This window comes from Phalaenopsis equestris, unplaced genomic scaffold (assembly GCF_001263595.1).
Source record: "Phalaenopsis equestris unplaced genomic scaffold, ASM126359v1 Scaffold000002, whole genome shotgun sequence".
In the NCBI taxonomy this organism is placed as follows: domain Eukaryota; kingdom Viridiplantae; phylum Streptophyta; class Magnoliopsida; order Asparagales; family Orchidaceae; genus Phalaenopsis; species Phalaenopsis equestris.
This window is the reverse complement of record NW_018164444.1, coordinates 24909759-24924933: the sequence shown is the minus strand read 5'-3', so window position 1 is coordinate 24924933 and position 15175 is coordinate 24909759. Positions and strand designations below refer to the sequence as shown.

General features: G+C 34.2%; 2 protein-coding genes across 2 annotated transcripts in view; both read left to right on the top strand.

The window, feature by feature from the left end:
• Window positions 1-10175, top strand: part of LOC110027643 (cell division cycle protein 27 homolog B) — a 44043-nt gene extending 33868 nt beyond the window's left edge. Inside the window, exons 14-16 of the mRNA XM_020729159.1 lie at window positions 6899-7118; window positions 7477-7758; window positions 9810-10175. Coding sequence (XP_020584818.1) covers window positions 6899-7118; window positions 7477-7758; window positions 9810-9860 — 553 coding nt within the window. The 3' untranslated portion in view covers window positions 9861-10175. The remainder of the gene's footprint in view (window positions 1-6898; window positions 7119-7476; window positions 7759-9809) is intronic.
• Window positions 10176-12327: 2152 nt separating this feature from the next.
• LOC110028977 (pentatricopeptide repeat-containing protein At5g27110) lies at window positions 12328-15136 on the top strand. The gene is made up of 3 exons (XM_020731068.1): window positions 12328-14524; window positions 14833-14945; window positions 15043-15136. The coding sequence occupies exon 1, from the start codon at window positions 12392-12394 to the stop codon at window positions 14474-14476; it is 2085 nt and encodes a 694-aa protein (XP_020586727.1). The 5' UTR covers window positions 12328-12391; the 3' UTR covers window positions 14477-14524; window positions 14833-14945; window positions 15043-15136.
• The last annotated feature ends 39 nt before the right edge of the window (window positions 15137-15175 follow it).

The following is a 15175-nucleotide window of genomic DNA, read 5'->3' as shown; positions in this document are numbered from 1 at the left end:
TCCTTTCCCCCCCCCCCCCCCAAAAAAAAAACATCTTGTCCTCAAAGTGGGAAAAAAATGAGGGTGTTCCTCCTCCACCTCTGTCTCTATTCCTTCATTCTCTACCTTCTCGTCACACTTGTGATAACCTGTAATATTTGATCATTGCAACACCGAAAGCATAACTCCTTGCTCGCTTCTCCTGAATCAGTCTCTATAAGGCGTTTGAGTGTTGTTGTTGGTCGTGACCTATGATTCTTGTCTTGTAAATCTTTCCTTTGAACTTCAACTATTTTAGATTTTGGAATTGTCGTGGTTGTGGTAGTTCGGTTGAAGCTCCACCTATGCAGCTTGCATTATCATGTTACATTCATTTTGATCTTCAACCAACTATGATAATTTCATAATTTCTCCCAAGCCTCGCAATCCCAACAACTGAAGTTTTGCACGTTTGTTGGGCTTTAAAACCTTAATGAAGTTTCCCTCTAATACTGTTTCAGAAATTCTTCTCAGTCGTTTCGAGTAGAGCTCGAATATCTCCATATACTCCATGACAACCTCTTCCCGAGTCAATGGAAAGAATGACTCAGAAACATTCGAACAAGGGATCCTTAAATTCTTCTCGCGAGCGGACAAGTATCTAGCCTCCTTCCACTGAAATCATGCTAGGGTTTTCTCCTTCAAACATAAACATGCCTTCATAAGCTTCTCATCCCAATTTAACCCATTCACTGTGAAATAGCGCTCCATATAGTACATCCACTCATTTGCGTTTTCCCTCATGAAGATCGACATTTTCAACTTCTTAACCCTAACATCTACGCCCCAACTTTCTCTTCCTTCATTGTTTCTCCCATGTATTGAGGTAGAACTCCCTCCTTTGATCATATCTATATCCCATTCTTTTCTCCTTCTTCGCGCTCCTCAATACCCATTTTATAAGCTATTCTCCATGTTTTGGCTCAAACGCCTCATCGAAAGTTTCTAATCCACCCTCAATCGGATTCCTAGGAGAGGGTTCTTGATATGGGATGCTTCCTCGTGTTTCTGTTGTTCATTATCCTTTTTTTTTTATTTATCCAAGGTTTCTTCCGTAACCCCTTGGTTAGGGTTTTCAAATTGAATTGTCGACAGGGTCTTAGATTGCATCTCAATAAGCTTCTTCAACATCTTTTCCAAGCTCTTGAATCAACCTTCAAGTTTATTTTCCATAGAGAAAACATTCCTTCCCTTCATCCCAAATCTGATTTGACTCATCTCTTCCTCTAATTTCTCCAAATCTTCTACTTTGTTGGCTGTCATTACTCCCTATAAGATTTTCAATCATAAAGGTCGTGATCCCTTAGTTGGCTCCTTAGCTAGCTCGAATCGAGATTGTATCGCTATGGTCCGTTATTAGCTTCTCCAATTATTGGATTCATTCTTAGCCAGCTACAATCGTGATTGTATCAAGAGAATCACCTCATCCTAGCAAGCACACGAATTTATCTCGACAATCGGCACGCAGAGATTGCTTCTCTACGATCTCGACATTGCTTGTCAGATAGATGGATCACACTATATTGAACTTGTAGTGTGCGAGGTAGATCCTGTATACCGCGATTGCTGGAGCTCTAATCGGGACTGTATTGTGCCCAAGGAGTTGTCCAAGGAGCGAGAGGAGAAAGATTGGTGTTTTAGGTCTGCGCATATTGAGATCTCTTCGGTTGTTCCCATGGTACTAACGATCCCGTCGTCGCTTCCCTACCAACGAGTTTTCGCCTGCCTTCTAGCTCGATTGCTTCTATACCGTAACTTTGCGAGGTTGACTGGATTTGTATTTATACAATAATTTTTTTCTTCTCCATATTGGAGCCCCAATCCACTTTAGCTGATAGCCTTTTTTTCTTCTCATTTTCTCAAGCTGATGTTTTGATACCACTTTGATGTTGTTTGATCTAGAAGCTAGCATGGTTTGACAAAAAAATTTGGGCAAAGGAAATATTTCTCTTTAAATCCAAAACTACACGAATATAAGGATATATGCACGTACAACTCAAGTGGTAGGCGGTTTCTCTCAATTCCTACAATTTGAGAGGTAGAAAGTTTATTCCAAACCCTAAACCTAAGGCTCATAACAAACAATCTCATGCATACCCTAATCCTAAACATAAGAGCCCTATTTATTCTAATAATAATAATAATAATAATATTAATAATGAAGACTAAATTGTCCTTCAGCTAATAAAAGTCAAAAACTGCTCTTAGGCAGCACCATAACATACTAATATGTGTTCATGCATTTTCTACACCATTTTGTTGTTGTTTTCGTCTCATTTATATTTTTATTTGGGAGATTAAAATATGAAAGAATCTTATATTAAATAGTTTTGTGAGAAAATAGGGAGAGTTGTTAAAATTTAAAGTTCTCATCTACCAATTAAAGCTCATGAAACATCTCATGAGAAATCTTATATTTTAACGAAGGAAGCTGTTTTATATTTATATTTTTATTTTTAGGCTCTGAATATTAATGGAACTTTTGTTGAGTTTAATTACATCTTGGGTGATACATAAATATTCTTTCAATAAGAAGAATTAATTTTGTATTCTCATTTTTTTCAGCTTAGTTCCTCAAAGGACTTTTGTTAAAAAATGACCATTTTAATGTGATAACCCCCCATGCTTATAGGAAGAGTTAGATCACAAGTTAATGAGCGAATCTTTGTATTGAAGTGGAAGACAACCTCTCTGTAGAAGAAATCCTGCCAAAATGAAGAGCAAATATATCACAAGGGATTGAAAGGGCTCAAAGGAGATGGAAAGCGTGTAGGAGGAATCGAAATATGAGTGGACATAACTTGATAATCAATTTATTAATCTCTCATCTCAGATTATTAAGTTTTTTATTCACTTTGCTATGAGAATAGCCCAGTTAGCCAGCCCTTAAGGCACTGTATTAGCAATCATGAATTGCATCATCTAGAGGAGTTTCATGATCTCAAAGCGTGAAACACAAATTCTTAGACAAATATCTCTTCTTGTTAGATTTGGAAGAATGCTAAAATTTTTTCTCTCTTAAACTATGAGAGGATGCTTTTAGAGAGGGACAATTTTATCGCAAGAGTCAAACTACCAAGACCTTTCTTACCAACTGTTCTGGATTATGAAATCCAATAATATAACTCATTGTTTGAAATTGTGCAATTGGATTTTAAGGTATTTTCTATTTATGAGGAGAGGTGTAAATGTTGAGGTGTTTCGAGACATAAGCCCAATAAGTAGAATATTAAATTAATAAGAAAATTGAATGTCATGAGTACCATACTGACATTGAAGCAAGATATCAAAGTGAGAGCATGACAAGTCAAAGTAAGTTCATCACAATAAGCCTCTTCTTCTCTCAAATTAATCTTAAAAAGTAGTCATAATAAGCCATTTAAAACTCTCCATCCCTAATATCACTCAATGTACTCTCATTAGAATTAATATTCTTATTAATTGTTTTTTATTCTCTTATTTTCAGTTGTGTTGACTTTCTGTTATTTTTTTGTCATTCATCTTTCTTTTTACTGATCAATAAAAACTGTTAAGAATATTAATTAAAATAAAAAAATGACCGTTATTTGTTCCTTTTTCACTTACATAAAATTAAAAAAAAAATGGCTTTTTTGTTATAAAAATGATATAAAAGGCACAACATACAAGTCTATGTATCGACATAAACACAAGGGGATCATTTTTCATGTTATTCTAGAAGATGGCCCAAGGATCCTTTAGTAATGAAATCCTCTATTATGAAGATTGATTTTGCCTATGGATTTTTTTGGGGTTGCTAATCATTTTAATTAATTTTATAGAAATAATGGATTTTAGACAAATAGCACATTATTAAGGAAGTCTTAAAATTACCCAGGTGCAGTAAACAATCATAAATTAATAATAGAGAAAGATCAGTTGTGGCTAGGTTCTGTGAAACATTCCAATAGAAGAAAAAGTAAAGCAATTGAGCTCTTTATAAATATAACTCTTTCCTGAGTGTATATACACATTTCAAAATATGTCCTGTTCTCCTGGCCATTGTTTTTTTTTTCTATTATGAAAAAAATATTTAGGCCCTCATGCTTTTACCTTTATTTTATGATCACGGTTTTCTTAATGAAAAGTACATGAAAAAAAAAGCAAACCGTATAAGGCTACCACTACATAATAAATGGTTTGTGTATGTTCAGGTGTGCACATGTATATAGAAACCTTTATCTTCTTCAATGACAAGATTCTCTCTTCTGTAGAAATCATTTGTAGAAAAATATGATTCTATTTCGTGAAAAGTGACATCTATTTGAGGTAAAAAATCACTTAGGTGGATGGTAGCTCTTATTTCCTTTTTGTTGGGGACTATCCTAAACAATACTTCTTATAGCCTTTGGTTCAAGTTTTTCCTTGTATGAACTAAAGAAAAGAACAATAATTATACACTCAAAAAATTTAAGAATCTTATGATTTAAAGTTAGTTGGTTAGAATATAATTTGGACTTTTTTTTTATAGGACTCTTGTAGGTCAAGACTTTAGAAGATAACCTATTCATAAGGTGTGTTACTATCAGAATTGCTTCCGTCTAGTAACTTTTAGGTGCGTTACTATTAAATTAAAAAAAACTTGGGTTATATCAAAGAGATGAGCTTTTATGCTTTTAGCAACTCCATTTTCTTGTCTAGTATTTACATATAACGGCCCATGAATAATGCATCCCAAAATTTTAAACATTGTTCATTTGTTGATAAGTGAACTTTTTTTAATTTAAAATTTATCATTAAAAGAAGTCAAATCGTATCTATGAAAGCTTTCTAATAGCTAATATAACTGATATATTATGCACTTTTAATTATTAGTATTGCTCATCTATCTAAATATTCTATTAAATTGTTTCTTTTAAAAGTTCAATTAAAATATTATTGAATTTATCTTCATTTATTTTGACGCTACCGTGCATGTTTTATTGGCATCAGAAATTTGAGACCCTAAGATATCCTACATTAATATTTATCATACTATGTTTTCTGCAAGACAAAATCCTCAATTAACCATTAAAAATGTTTAAAAATTATATTGCTAAAGAAAATGCATTATTTTGAACTTGTAAATTCCTAATGAATATTTTTTGGAGGGTTGCCTTTACTTTATAGAATCATTTTGTGGCAAGAAGAGTTTGCTATAATTCATTGGGCAGGGTGCTTTGCTCGCAACAATGAATTTGATCTGTTAAACCTAAGCACGAAATTATATAAAGTAAAGGGAAATAGAATAAAGACAATCCATAAAATGGTTTGACCGAAAATAGAAATCAACTACGCATCAATTTACTTGGAAGTTTGCCAGATTTATATCCATGATGAAGAGACGAAAAGAAAGGTTTAGCTTTTCTAGTAAAAAGATAATTATGTCTTGTTGAAGAAGAGAGTATTTGACCAATGTCTTCAATTACCACTTTTAGAGTCTTCTTATGGTACATTTCTTATTTTTCAATTATTTAAATAAAATTTAACCTTACATGTTCATGATGTGCTCTCAAAACAAAATCATTTGAGCATCAAACTGTTTTCCTTCGCATGTAGACCGTTTTACTTATAACCTAATCTATCATGTGTTGACAATGCTGTTACTTTTACTTATAAGGTTGTTTTATTTGTATCTGAGAAGTCAATATTCCTTCTAGCGAATTTGATGAAAAGATTTTTGTTTCTCCCGCTTGTACTTGTGTTGGACTTTGTAAAAAGTTGGGGTGAGTGTTCTAGTCTAACCGCACATACATCTTATGGTGAGGTATATCTTAAGGCACACACATGAAAACATTTGGGGTATTTGTTTTGGTGTACCACGGGTGTATTGTAAAATAAAATATACAGGTTCTGACTTTGTAGGTTTTTGGTACCAAGTAAAACAATTATAATATATTTTGGTAAATAATTTAAAATACCCAATGGTCTCATATTTTATGAATTCAAAATTCGCCTATATTGGACAAATTCTGACTGCATTGCTCTTTAGAGTCTATACCAATATAGTTTGCAACCCCAATCCAACGAGATATTGTCTCGACCACTATCACCGTCCCCAATTGTTCTCATGTCCACCATTGATGTAAAGTTGAGAGCTGGACAAGCGAGACATTGAGGTGTCTCGTCTCCCTTTTATCGGCTCGGTGGATGTTGGCCACCATTGTTTTCAACTCTCCCAACTTATTCCTCAACTGGACCTGTTACAGTTAATTGACAAGTTGGCTGGACGTGTTACAGTTAATTGACAAGTTGGGCTTGGGCTGTGTCCATCAAAATCCAGTAATTTTTGTGTCAAACCTGATTAGAACCTATCAACATGAGTTGCCACTCCAAAACATGCTAGCGCTTTCAGCTTTATTGTGTCTAGATGTTTATTTGTGCAGATCTGTGGTAGCAGTTCTCTAAAAATATCACTTTATGAACTTATACTGATTTTTTTTTCTTGTTAAGTATTGCCTATATAAGAATTTTCTTTTAAATCTTCGCTTGTGGTTTTACTGCTTGGCCTTCTAGTCGGGACAGTTCAACAGCTTTTTATATGTAATTCATGACTATATTACCCTATTTAATGATATTTCAATGGCTCTCACTTTGAGCCAGGTTTTCATGTAGGACTTATTTGGGATCACTTTTGTTTTTTATTATTTGTTTTTATTTTAAACATAGATTTGCTTAGTATATTTTTTTGCATGTTTTTATTTTTTGTTTTGAAAAAAATCTGTATTTAAATTTCAAATAAAAAACATAAAAAAATAAAAAAAATAAAAATAAAAATAAAAAAGCAAAAACTACAAGTGATCTGATATGCCCCCCGTGTATTTGTACATTTTAGTAATTTCTGATCTGACATTGGCTTCATCTTGTTTAATGCTCAATACAGATATATTGCTCTCGAGGACTATGATAACGGGATAAAGTGCTTTCACAGCGCTCTCCAAGTAAATGAACGACATTATAACTCTTGGTATGGCCTAGGAATTGTATTCCTTCGCCAAGAAAAATTCGAGTTTGCAACACATAATTTTCATAGAGCTTATCACATAAACCCACGTTCTTCCATCATCATGTCCTATTTGGGAATGGCTTTGCATTCTTTGAAGGTTGATATTCTTTTCCTCTCTTGTTTACTTATAAAATGAGTAAAGTGTCAAAATACTCTCGACTATTTACATGGGACTATTTTAGTCCCATAATCTATAAAAATGCCGAATTCGTCCTAGACTCTTTTAGTATTTTCTACGTGTGTGTGTAGGGCGGTTTAGCTCTCATTAAAAGAGTACGGGGATTAAATTGACACTTTTATAGATTTCAGGACTAAATAACCTTCGGCAGAGAGTTGGGGGAACCCTTTTGGCACTTTTCTCTTTACAAAACATTTGTGAGGGCCTCTTTTCCTTTTAAAATTCTTTTTTTTTCTATAAATCATTTGGCTTGTAAATTCTCTTGGGTGATACTCAGAGAAATGACGAGGCGTTGGTGCTGATTGACAAGGCCATTATAGCGGATAAGAAGAACCCACTTCCAATGTATGAGAAGGCTAACATTCTCGTAAGCTTAGAGAGATATGATGAGGCTCTGAATGTTTTGAAGCAGCTAATAGAGTTTTCTCCGCGGGAGAGCAGCGTGTACGCATTGATGGGAAAGATTTACAAGATCCTTAACATGCATGACAAGGCAATGTTTTATTTTGGAACTGCCCTGGATTTAAGGCCTCCAGCAGCTGATGTCGCAGTCATAAAGGTGTGCCTGCTTCAATTTTTTTTTTTTTCCGTGGAATTTACATACATATTTCCAATTCTTATGTACTTACATATCTAACACACATATCTAACACCTAAATTTTACTTTTTTACATTCATACTACCCAAATCTTTCATATCACATAAAAAAATACCACCATTTTAACATTTAAAAGTGAAATTTACATTTTCATTCATATGTAAGGTACCATGTATGTAAAAATTGAAGTTTAGGTGTTTGATAGGAATTGTGTGGGATGTGTGTAATCTTCCTTTTTTTTGCTTTTGCTCCTTGCTGAAATTAGGATGCACGATCATTTAAACCTTCTGACCTTGCTTCTGAAATGTTATGTTTTGGAGCATTTACATACATACCACCCAGTTCCAATTTATTTACATATCCCACACTTAAATTTTAGTTTTTTTACATTTATCCTACCCAAATCATTGATATCATATAAAAAATACCACTATTTTAACTTGAAAAAAAATTGAAATACACCTATTCATGCATAGGTACTTGTGGCATTTATGTAATTGAACTTTAGGTGTTAGTTATGTAAATACATAGACATAGGAATTGAGTGGTATATTGAGTGGTATGCATGTAAATCTTCTTTTTTCTTTTTTTTTTTTTTTGCTTTTGTTCCTTGCTGAAATTAGGATGACATGATCATTTAAACCTACCTACCACTCAATTCCTATTTATTTAAATTTGGAACACTTAAAATTTACTTTTTATATCAAAAAATACACGACAACAAAAATAAGCCTTTATCCCACTAAGTGGGATCGGCTACATGAATCATTTTTTTCCATTGTGTCGTATTGAGTGTCATATTTTTATTTAATTCAAATAAATTAATATCATCTTTTATACAATATGCCCAAGTCTTTTTAGGTCCACCTCTTTCTTTTTTAACATAAGTCAAATCTAAAACATTTATTCTCCTAACAGGATTCATCAGATGGTAGACATTTAATGTGATCAAATCATCTAAGCCGACTCTCTCTAATCTTGTCTACTACTAGAGCTATACACCAATGCTTTCACAGATTCATTTTACATTTTGTCTCTAAGTGTCAAGTCATAAATCTACCTAAGCATTCTCATCTCAATAACACTCGACTTAGTTTTATGCTTCACTTTTAAAGGCCAACATTCCGCTCCATAAAGTATTGCAGGCCTCACCACCATTATATACAATTTTCCTTTTCGTCTAAGCAGTACTTTTCTATAACACAATTGGCCCGATGCATTCCTCCATTTCATCCAACCAACTTGAATTCTATTAATAACATCCTCATCTAGCATACATATCTTTAATGACTCGACTATAAGTCATATGAATAACTTTCTTTTCTAGAACTCTCCAAAGAACTTTTCTTGGAACCTAAATTTTTTTTTTTTTAATTTATAAAAAGTGAAATGCCTTTTCATACATAGGTAAGGTAAGGTGGCATGTATGTAAAAAAATTAGTTTAGATGTTAGATATGTAAGTACATTAGAATCGAGTGGCATATATATATATGTAAATCATCCTATGTTATTCTACAGGGACATTTACATACATGCCCCCCAATATTTTTTTTTACTTACATATATCTAACATCTAAACTTTATTTTTTACATTTATACTACAAAAATCATACATATCACTATTTTAACTTTTAAATAACGGTATACAACTTCTCATGCATGGTAAGGTGGTATATATGTAAGAATTGAAGTTTTGGTGTTAGATATATGTAAATACTGGGGAATTGAGTGGCATGTATGTAAATCTTCATATGTTTTTTATATATATACATTCATTGCAGATTTGCAGATTGGATATGTTAGATAACAATCTGTCAATTTTATTAGTCCAAATAATATCCTCATTAGTAGTGTAATCATTTAGGCTCAGTTATTTTCTCCATTGTAAGATTTAGGGTCTCTGTTTATGATTTCAAGTTTCTTTAGCTGCCTAAACTATCACAATTGCAATTTGAAGGTTAACTATTCTTGTACGTCCTCTTAAATTGTCAATTTATAATTCTCTTTGCAGTCTGCGATGGAGAAACTGAACTTGCCTGATGAATTGGAGGATTCATTGTAAACCAAGTGTTTGAAGGAAGGTCCGACGGCGAACGTCTGAAGCCGGCCTGCCTGGGCTTTCGGGCAATCCGTTCTTTAGAACCCCGACGGAGAAGAAGTTTCCGGAAGCTGGTGCGGGTTCTAGAGTGTAAGATAAACCATTTCTCATTTTTGTAGCATTAGGATGTAATTAGGAGATTCAATTTAATACCTTTTTTTAAGTGTGTAATGATAAATTCTTACTTGTAAGTGCAAGAACATGAGCCATAGGAAAATGTAGTTCAATTCCTATTATTATTATTATTTTAATATTTGTAGCATTTCATTTGAATCTAAAAATAACCAACATTTTAACCTTTATGGGTACTCTCATGCTAACATTTTGTAGATTGAGTTGATTTTTGAATCTTTTCTTTGGCATGAAGCAGTGTCTTATGTGATTTAGTCTCATTTCTACATTTTTTTTTTTTTGAAGATTTACATACAAACCACTTAATTCCCATGTATTTTCATTTATAGCACATTAATTTTTACATGACATCTTACGTATGAACTGATGTATTTCATTTTTTTAAGGTCAAAATAGTGAAATTGTTGATGTGACCATAAAGATTTTGATTTTTGATCGTATACGGTGTAAAAAATAATGTTTAGGTGATTGATGTGTTAATATATAGAATTTGTGTGGTATGTTTGAGAAGGAAAAAAATTGCGTACATAAGACGTATGTAAAGTTGCGTACGTACATGGAGGATTTTGGGATGTTATAATCGCGTTTATACTCCTTATAACCTCTCTGTAACTTACCTGTATATGAAATAAAAGCGCAAAACTTACTATAAGGTACAAATAGTTTACAGGGAGGTTACAGATGGTATAACGGGGTTATAACTTCCTAAAACCCTCCATGTAACTTATTTGTACGTACGCAGCTCTGCGTACGTCTTATGTACACAAATTTTTCCCCGTTTGAGATTAGCCCTTTAGTTTGTGGGAAATTTATCTATATACCACAATCTTTTATATATTTACATATTTAACACATTGGTGTCAAACTCGTGCTTGAAAATCGATGTGTGAACAACGGCGTGGATCATATCACGTTGTTGAACATATTGTGCAGTGCAATCAAAGTTCTCGTCAGCACATCCGGAAGACATGTAATATTTTCTCCGATAAATAATAGATAGAAGGGGTTTAAATAAAAAAAAAAATGTCAAAATAGTTTTCGACTGATTATATGTGGCCGTTTTAAAATATTCCTAAAAGTAATTATCATAATTTAAAAATAAATGTCTCATAATATTACATTATGAAAACTGTAAATAGTAAATAAATACTTGATTTTTAAACTATTTACGTAATTCACACATGAAGTTTAAGAGATTCTCATAACCACTTATCAATACTTATTTATTTCTCAAATGTATGCATAGAATATGCACAATATCATGTTGTAAGAATATGAGGTTTCTATGTTTATTTACATGCATACCATCCAATTCTTATGTATTTACATACATAACACTTCAAATTTTCTTGTTTACATTTATAATACTCAATGTTTCCTATCACAAAAGAAAATCAATATTTTAATTTTAGAAAAACTAAATACTCCTTTTCATGTGAAGGCTTGGTGACATTTTTGTAAAAATTAAAGTTTATGGGTTAGATATTTAATCACATAAGAAAATTTGGTTTCTTAAAAATTGACCAATCTCAGTGATTTTTTTAACTATCGATGTATTCCAATCTCAGTGATTTTTTTAACTATGTATCAATAAAATTATTGAGAATTTGATAAAACAAATGAAAAATATGGGGTGGCATTTTGCCATGAATGTTGATATTTGAGTGAGATTTTGCAAAATCGGTGAAAAAGGGAAAAAATTGCGTACCTAAGACATACGTAACGCTGCGTACATAATGAATGTTACATAGGGTTATATCGGCATTATATTCGCGTTATATCTCTTATAGCCTCCATATAACGTTCTTGTAAGTTACATGTGACCTACAGATATGTGAAAACGGAAGCGGTGCAAATTCAAGTAGATTAGAGTTACAGATATGTGAAAACGGAAGCGGTGCAAATTCAAATAGATTAGAGTTGGCTCGCAAATTCAAGTAGATTAGAGTTAGGCTAAGTAGAGGTTAGTTCGAAGGGATATAACGTGATATAACCCCTGTATAACCTCTAAGCAGAGCTGCGTCCGTGTGTAAATAATAAGTTTCGCCGGCGCAAGATCCAGCGGGAAGCGGTGTTTGGCGACCGCTGCCCTCTGCCAGGCTCTGTCTCCCGTAGAGGAAAATGAAAAAGCCTCCATTTTTAACCATTTCTAGGGTTTTCTTTCTTCCCTCCATTCATAGAAATTTATCTACCGAACAAAAGTTACCTTTTTATAATCCTCCTCCTTGAATTTCACGTCAAAAGACATGGATTTTCATTGCATCGCAGCTCTGCTGACAGCTTCCACCCATTCATAGAAATTTATCTACCGAACAAAAGTTACCCTTTTATAATCCTCCTCCTTGAATTTCACATCAAAAGACATGGATTTTCACAGCATCGCAGCTCTGCTGACAGCTTCCACCGTTCCCAACTCTTTGGCAAAGGGAAAGCTCCTTCACGCCAAATCAATCTCCATCGGACTGCAGCAAAGTTTCCAGCTTTGTAAAACTCTCATCAATTTCTACGTCTTCTTCCGCCTTTTTGATTCTGCTCGACTGGTTCTCGAAACTATCAACAACCCCCTGGACATTTTCCTGTGGAATTCCCTCATTGCGGTGTGTTCCAAAAATCAGATGCACAGAGAAGCCATTGGGATTTACGATAAGTGTTTTCTATTTGCTTATGTTAAGCCTGATTGTTACACTTTTCCGAGTGTTCTTAAGGCTTGTGGTGGACTGGGTGATGGGAGGAAGGGGAGGATGATTCACACCCATTTGTTGAAATTAGGGTTTGGTTATGATGTAGTGGTTTCGAGCTCTCTTGTTGGGATGTATGCGAAATGCGGGTCTTTACGTTCTGCAGTTAAGTTGTTTGAGGAAATGCCTGAGAGAGATGTTGCTTGTTGGAACAATGTTATATCCTGCTACTATCAAGATGGCCAAGCTTTGAAAGCTCTTGAGATGTTTGATAAAATGTTGAGTTTTGGCTATAAGCCAGATTCTGTGACCTTCTCCATGGTTTTCTCGGCCTGCGCGAGGCTTCTGGATTTGGAGATGGGGAAGAGGATGCATGAAGAGTTGGTGAAGAGTGATTATGAGATGGATGGATTTGTCAGGGCTGCTATTGTTGACATGTATGGAAAATGTGGGTGTTTGGAGAGTGCAAGAGAAGCATTCGATCAAATGCCTGTTAAGAGTGTTGTCGCCTTTAACTCAATGATAAATGGGTATGGTCTGCAAGGTGATTGGAATTCATGCTTTGAGCTTTTTCTTAGGATGAAAAGCGAAGGAATTAGGCCTACTTCGAGCACTATAAGCAGCTTGTTAATGGCATGCTCGAGAACTTCAGCTATATGGCAGGGAAAATACGTGCATGGATATGTGCTGCGAAACCAAATTGAGCTAGATATTTTTGTTGCCACATCGCTCGTCGATTTTTACTTTAAATGTGGAGAGTTTAGGTACTCTGAGTTTATCTTCCAAAAAACTCAAAAAAATAATGTAGTTTTGTGGAATGTTATGATTTCAGGTTATGTAACATTGGGCTATTTTTTTGAAGCTCTTGATGTTTTTCATGATATGAAGCTCTATGATGTGAAGCCAGACGCCATTACTTTTACTAGCTGTTTATCTGCGTGTGCTCAATTAACCGCCCTGCAGAAAGGGAGAGAGATCCACGAACAAATTCGTAGTAGTAATTTTGAATCTAACGAAATTGTTATGTGCGTGCTTGTTGAATTATATGCCAAATGTGGTGTGGTCAGAGAAGCACGGGCCGTTTTCGACAAGTTATCAATCAAAGACACCGTGTCGTGGACATCGATGATTATGGCTTATGGCTCCAATGGCCGGACAATCGAAGCTTTGGAGCTTTATGAAGAAATGCAGAAGAGGAAGGTGAGACCTGACAGAGTTACATTTTTGGCTCTAATGTCCGCCTGTAGTCATGGAGGAATGGTTGATGAGGGTATCTATTATTTCTATCACATGAAATCTAAATATGGAATTGAACCGGGTTCGGAACATTATTCGTGCCTCATAGATCTTCTTGGACGCTTGGGGAAGTTGGAAGAAGCTTACGAGATACTTCGGAGCGTGCCCGTTTTAAAATTAGATGCGGGTTTGTTAGGCTCATTTTTCTCTGCTTGTATTTTACATGGGAACTTGGATTTAGGAGAGGAAGCTGCCAGGCTTCTTTTAGGTATCGAGCCGAATGATCATTCTACATATGTAGCTCTATCAAATATGTATGCTTCCGCTGGAAGATGGGACGAGGTGCGCAAAGTGAGAGCCAGAATAAAGGAGAAAGGATTAAGGAAGAATCCTGGATGTAGCTGGATTGAAATAAACAAGAAGATTTACCAGTTCTTTGTGGAAGATTACTCTCATCAACAAATGGAGTTGATATGTGAATGTTTAGAGAATCTTTCAATTCACATGGAGGATAAGTTTGATCCACAAGAGTAGAAGGCTCGATGGTTGAAGCATTAAAGGATGTGTAGGAAATTAACATCAGTAAGTGAAGACTGAATTTTTCTATTGGGGCATTTACGTACATACCACCCATTTCCTATGTATTTGCGTATCTAACAACTAAACTTCTACTTTATACAGTTATAGTTTTATACCACCCAAATCTTTCATATCACATCAAAAGTACCACCATTTTAATTTTAAAGAAGTTAAATCTACCTTTTCCATACATAGGTAAGGTGACATGTAAAAATTGATGTTTAAATGTTAGGTATGTAAATACATAGGGATTGAGTGGCATATATGCATATCTTCTTTTTCTATTTACTATTGTTAATTGTTTTTCGAAGCCTATTTGATTGATGGTGGTTGTGATGACATCAAATGGAAGATCGGTTCAATTTTTTTATTGAAGGATAATTTTTCTGATACACAAAACAAGCAAGTTATTGCACGAAGCTAGGTGAGGTTTATTTTTGTTATATTATTAAGTTTCTTTCTCTCCTCTTGAGAAAATTCATAAACTGAGGCAGTTAACAGAATTGTTCCTTTTTGTACAGAAACTGCTTCATCGCGCCATGTTTGTGAAGAAGAAATGAGCAGAATCTCAGTTCTCAAGTCTCTCAAATGGTAAATTATGTTTTTTTTTTTTTGTTTGGGGCATTTACATAAATACCTTTCTGTTATGATATG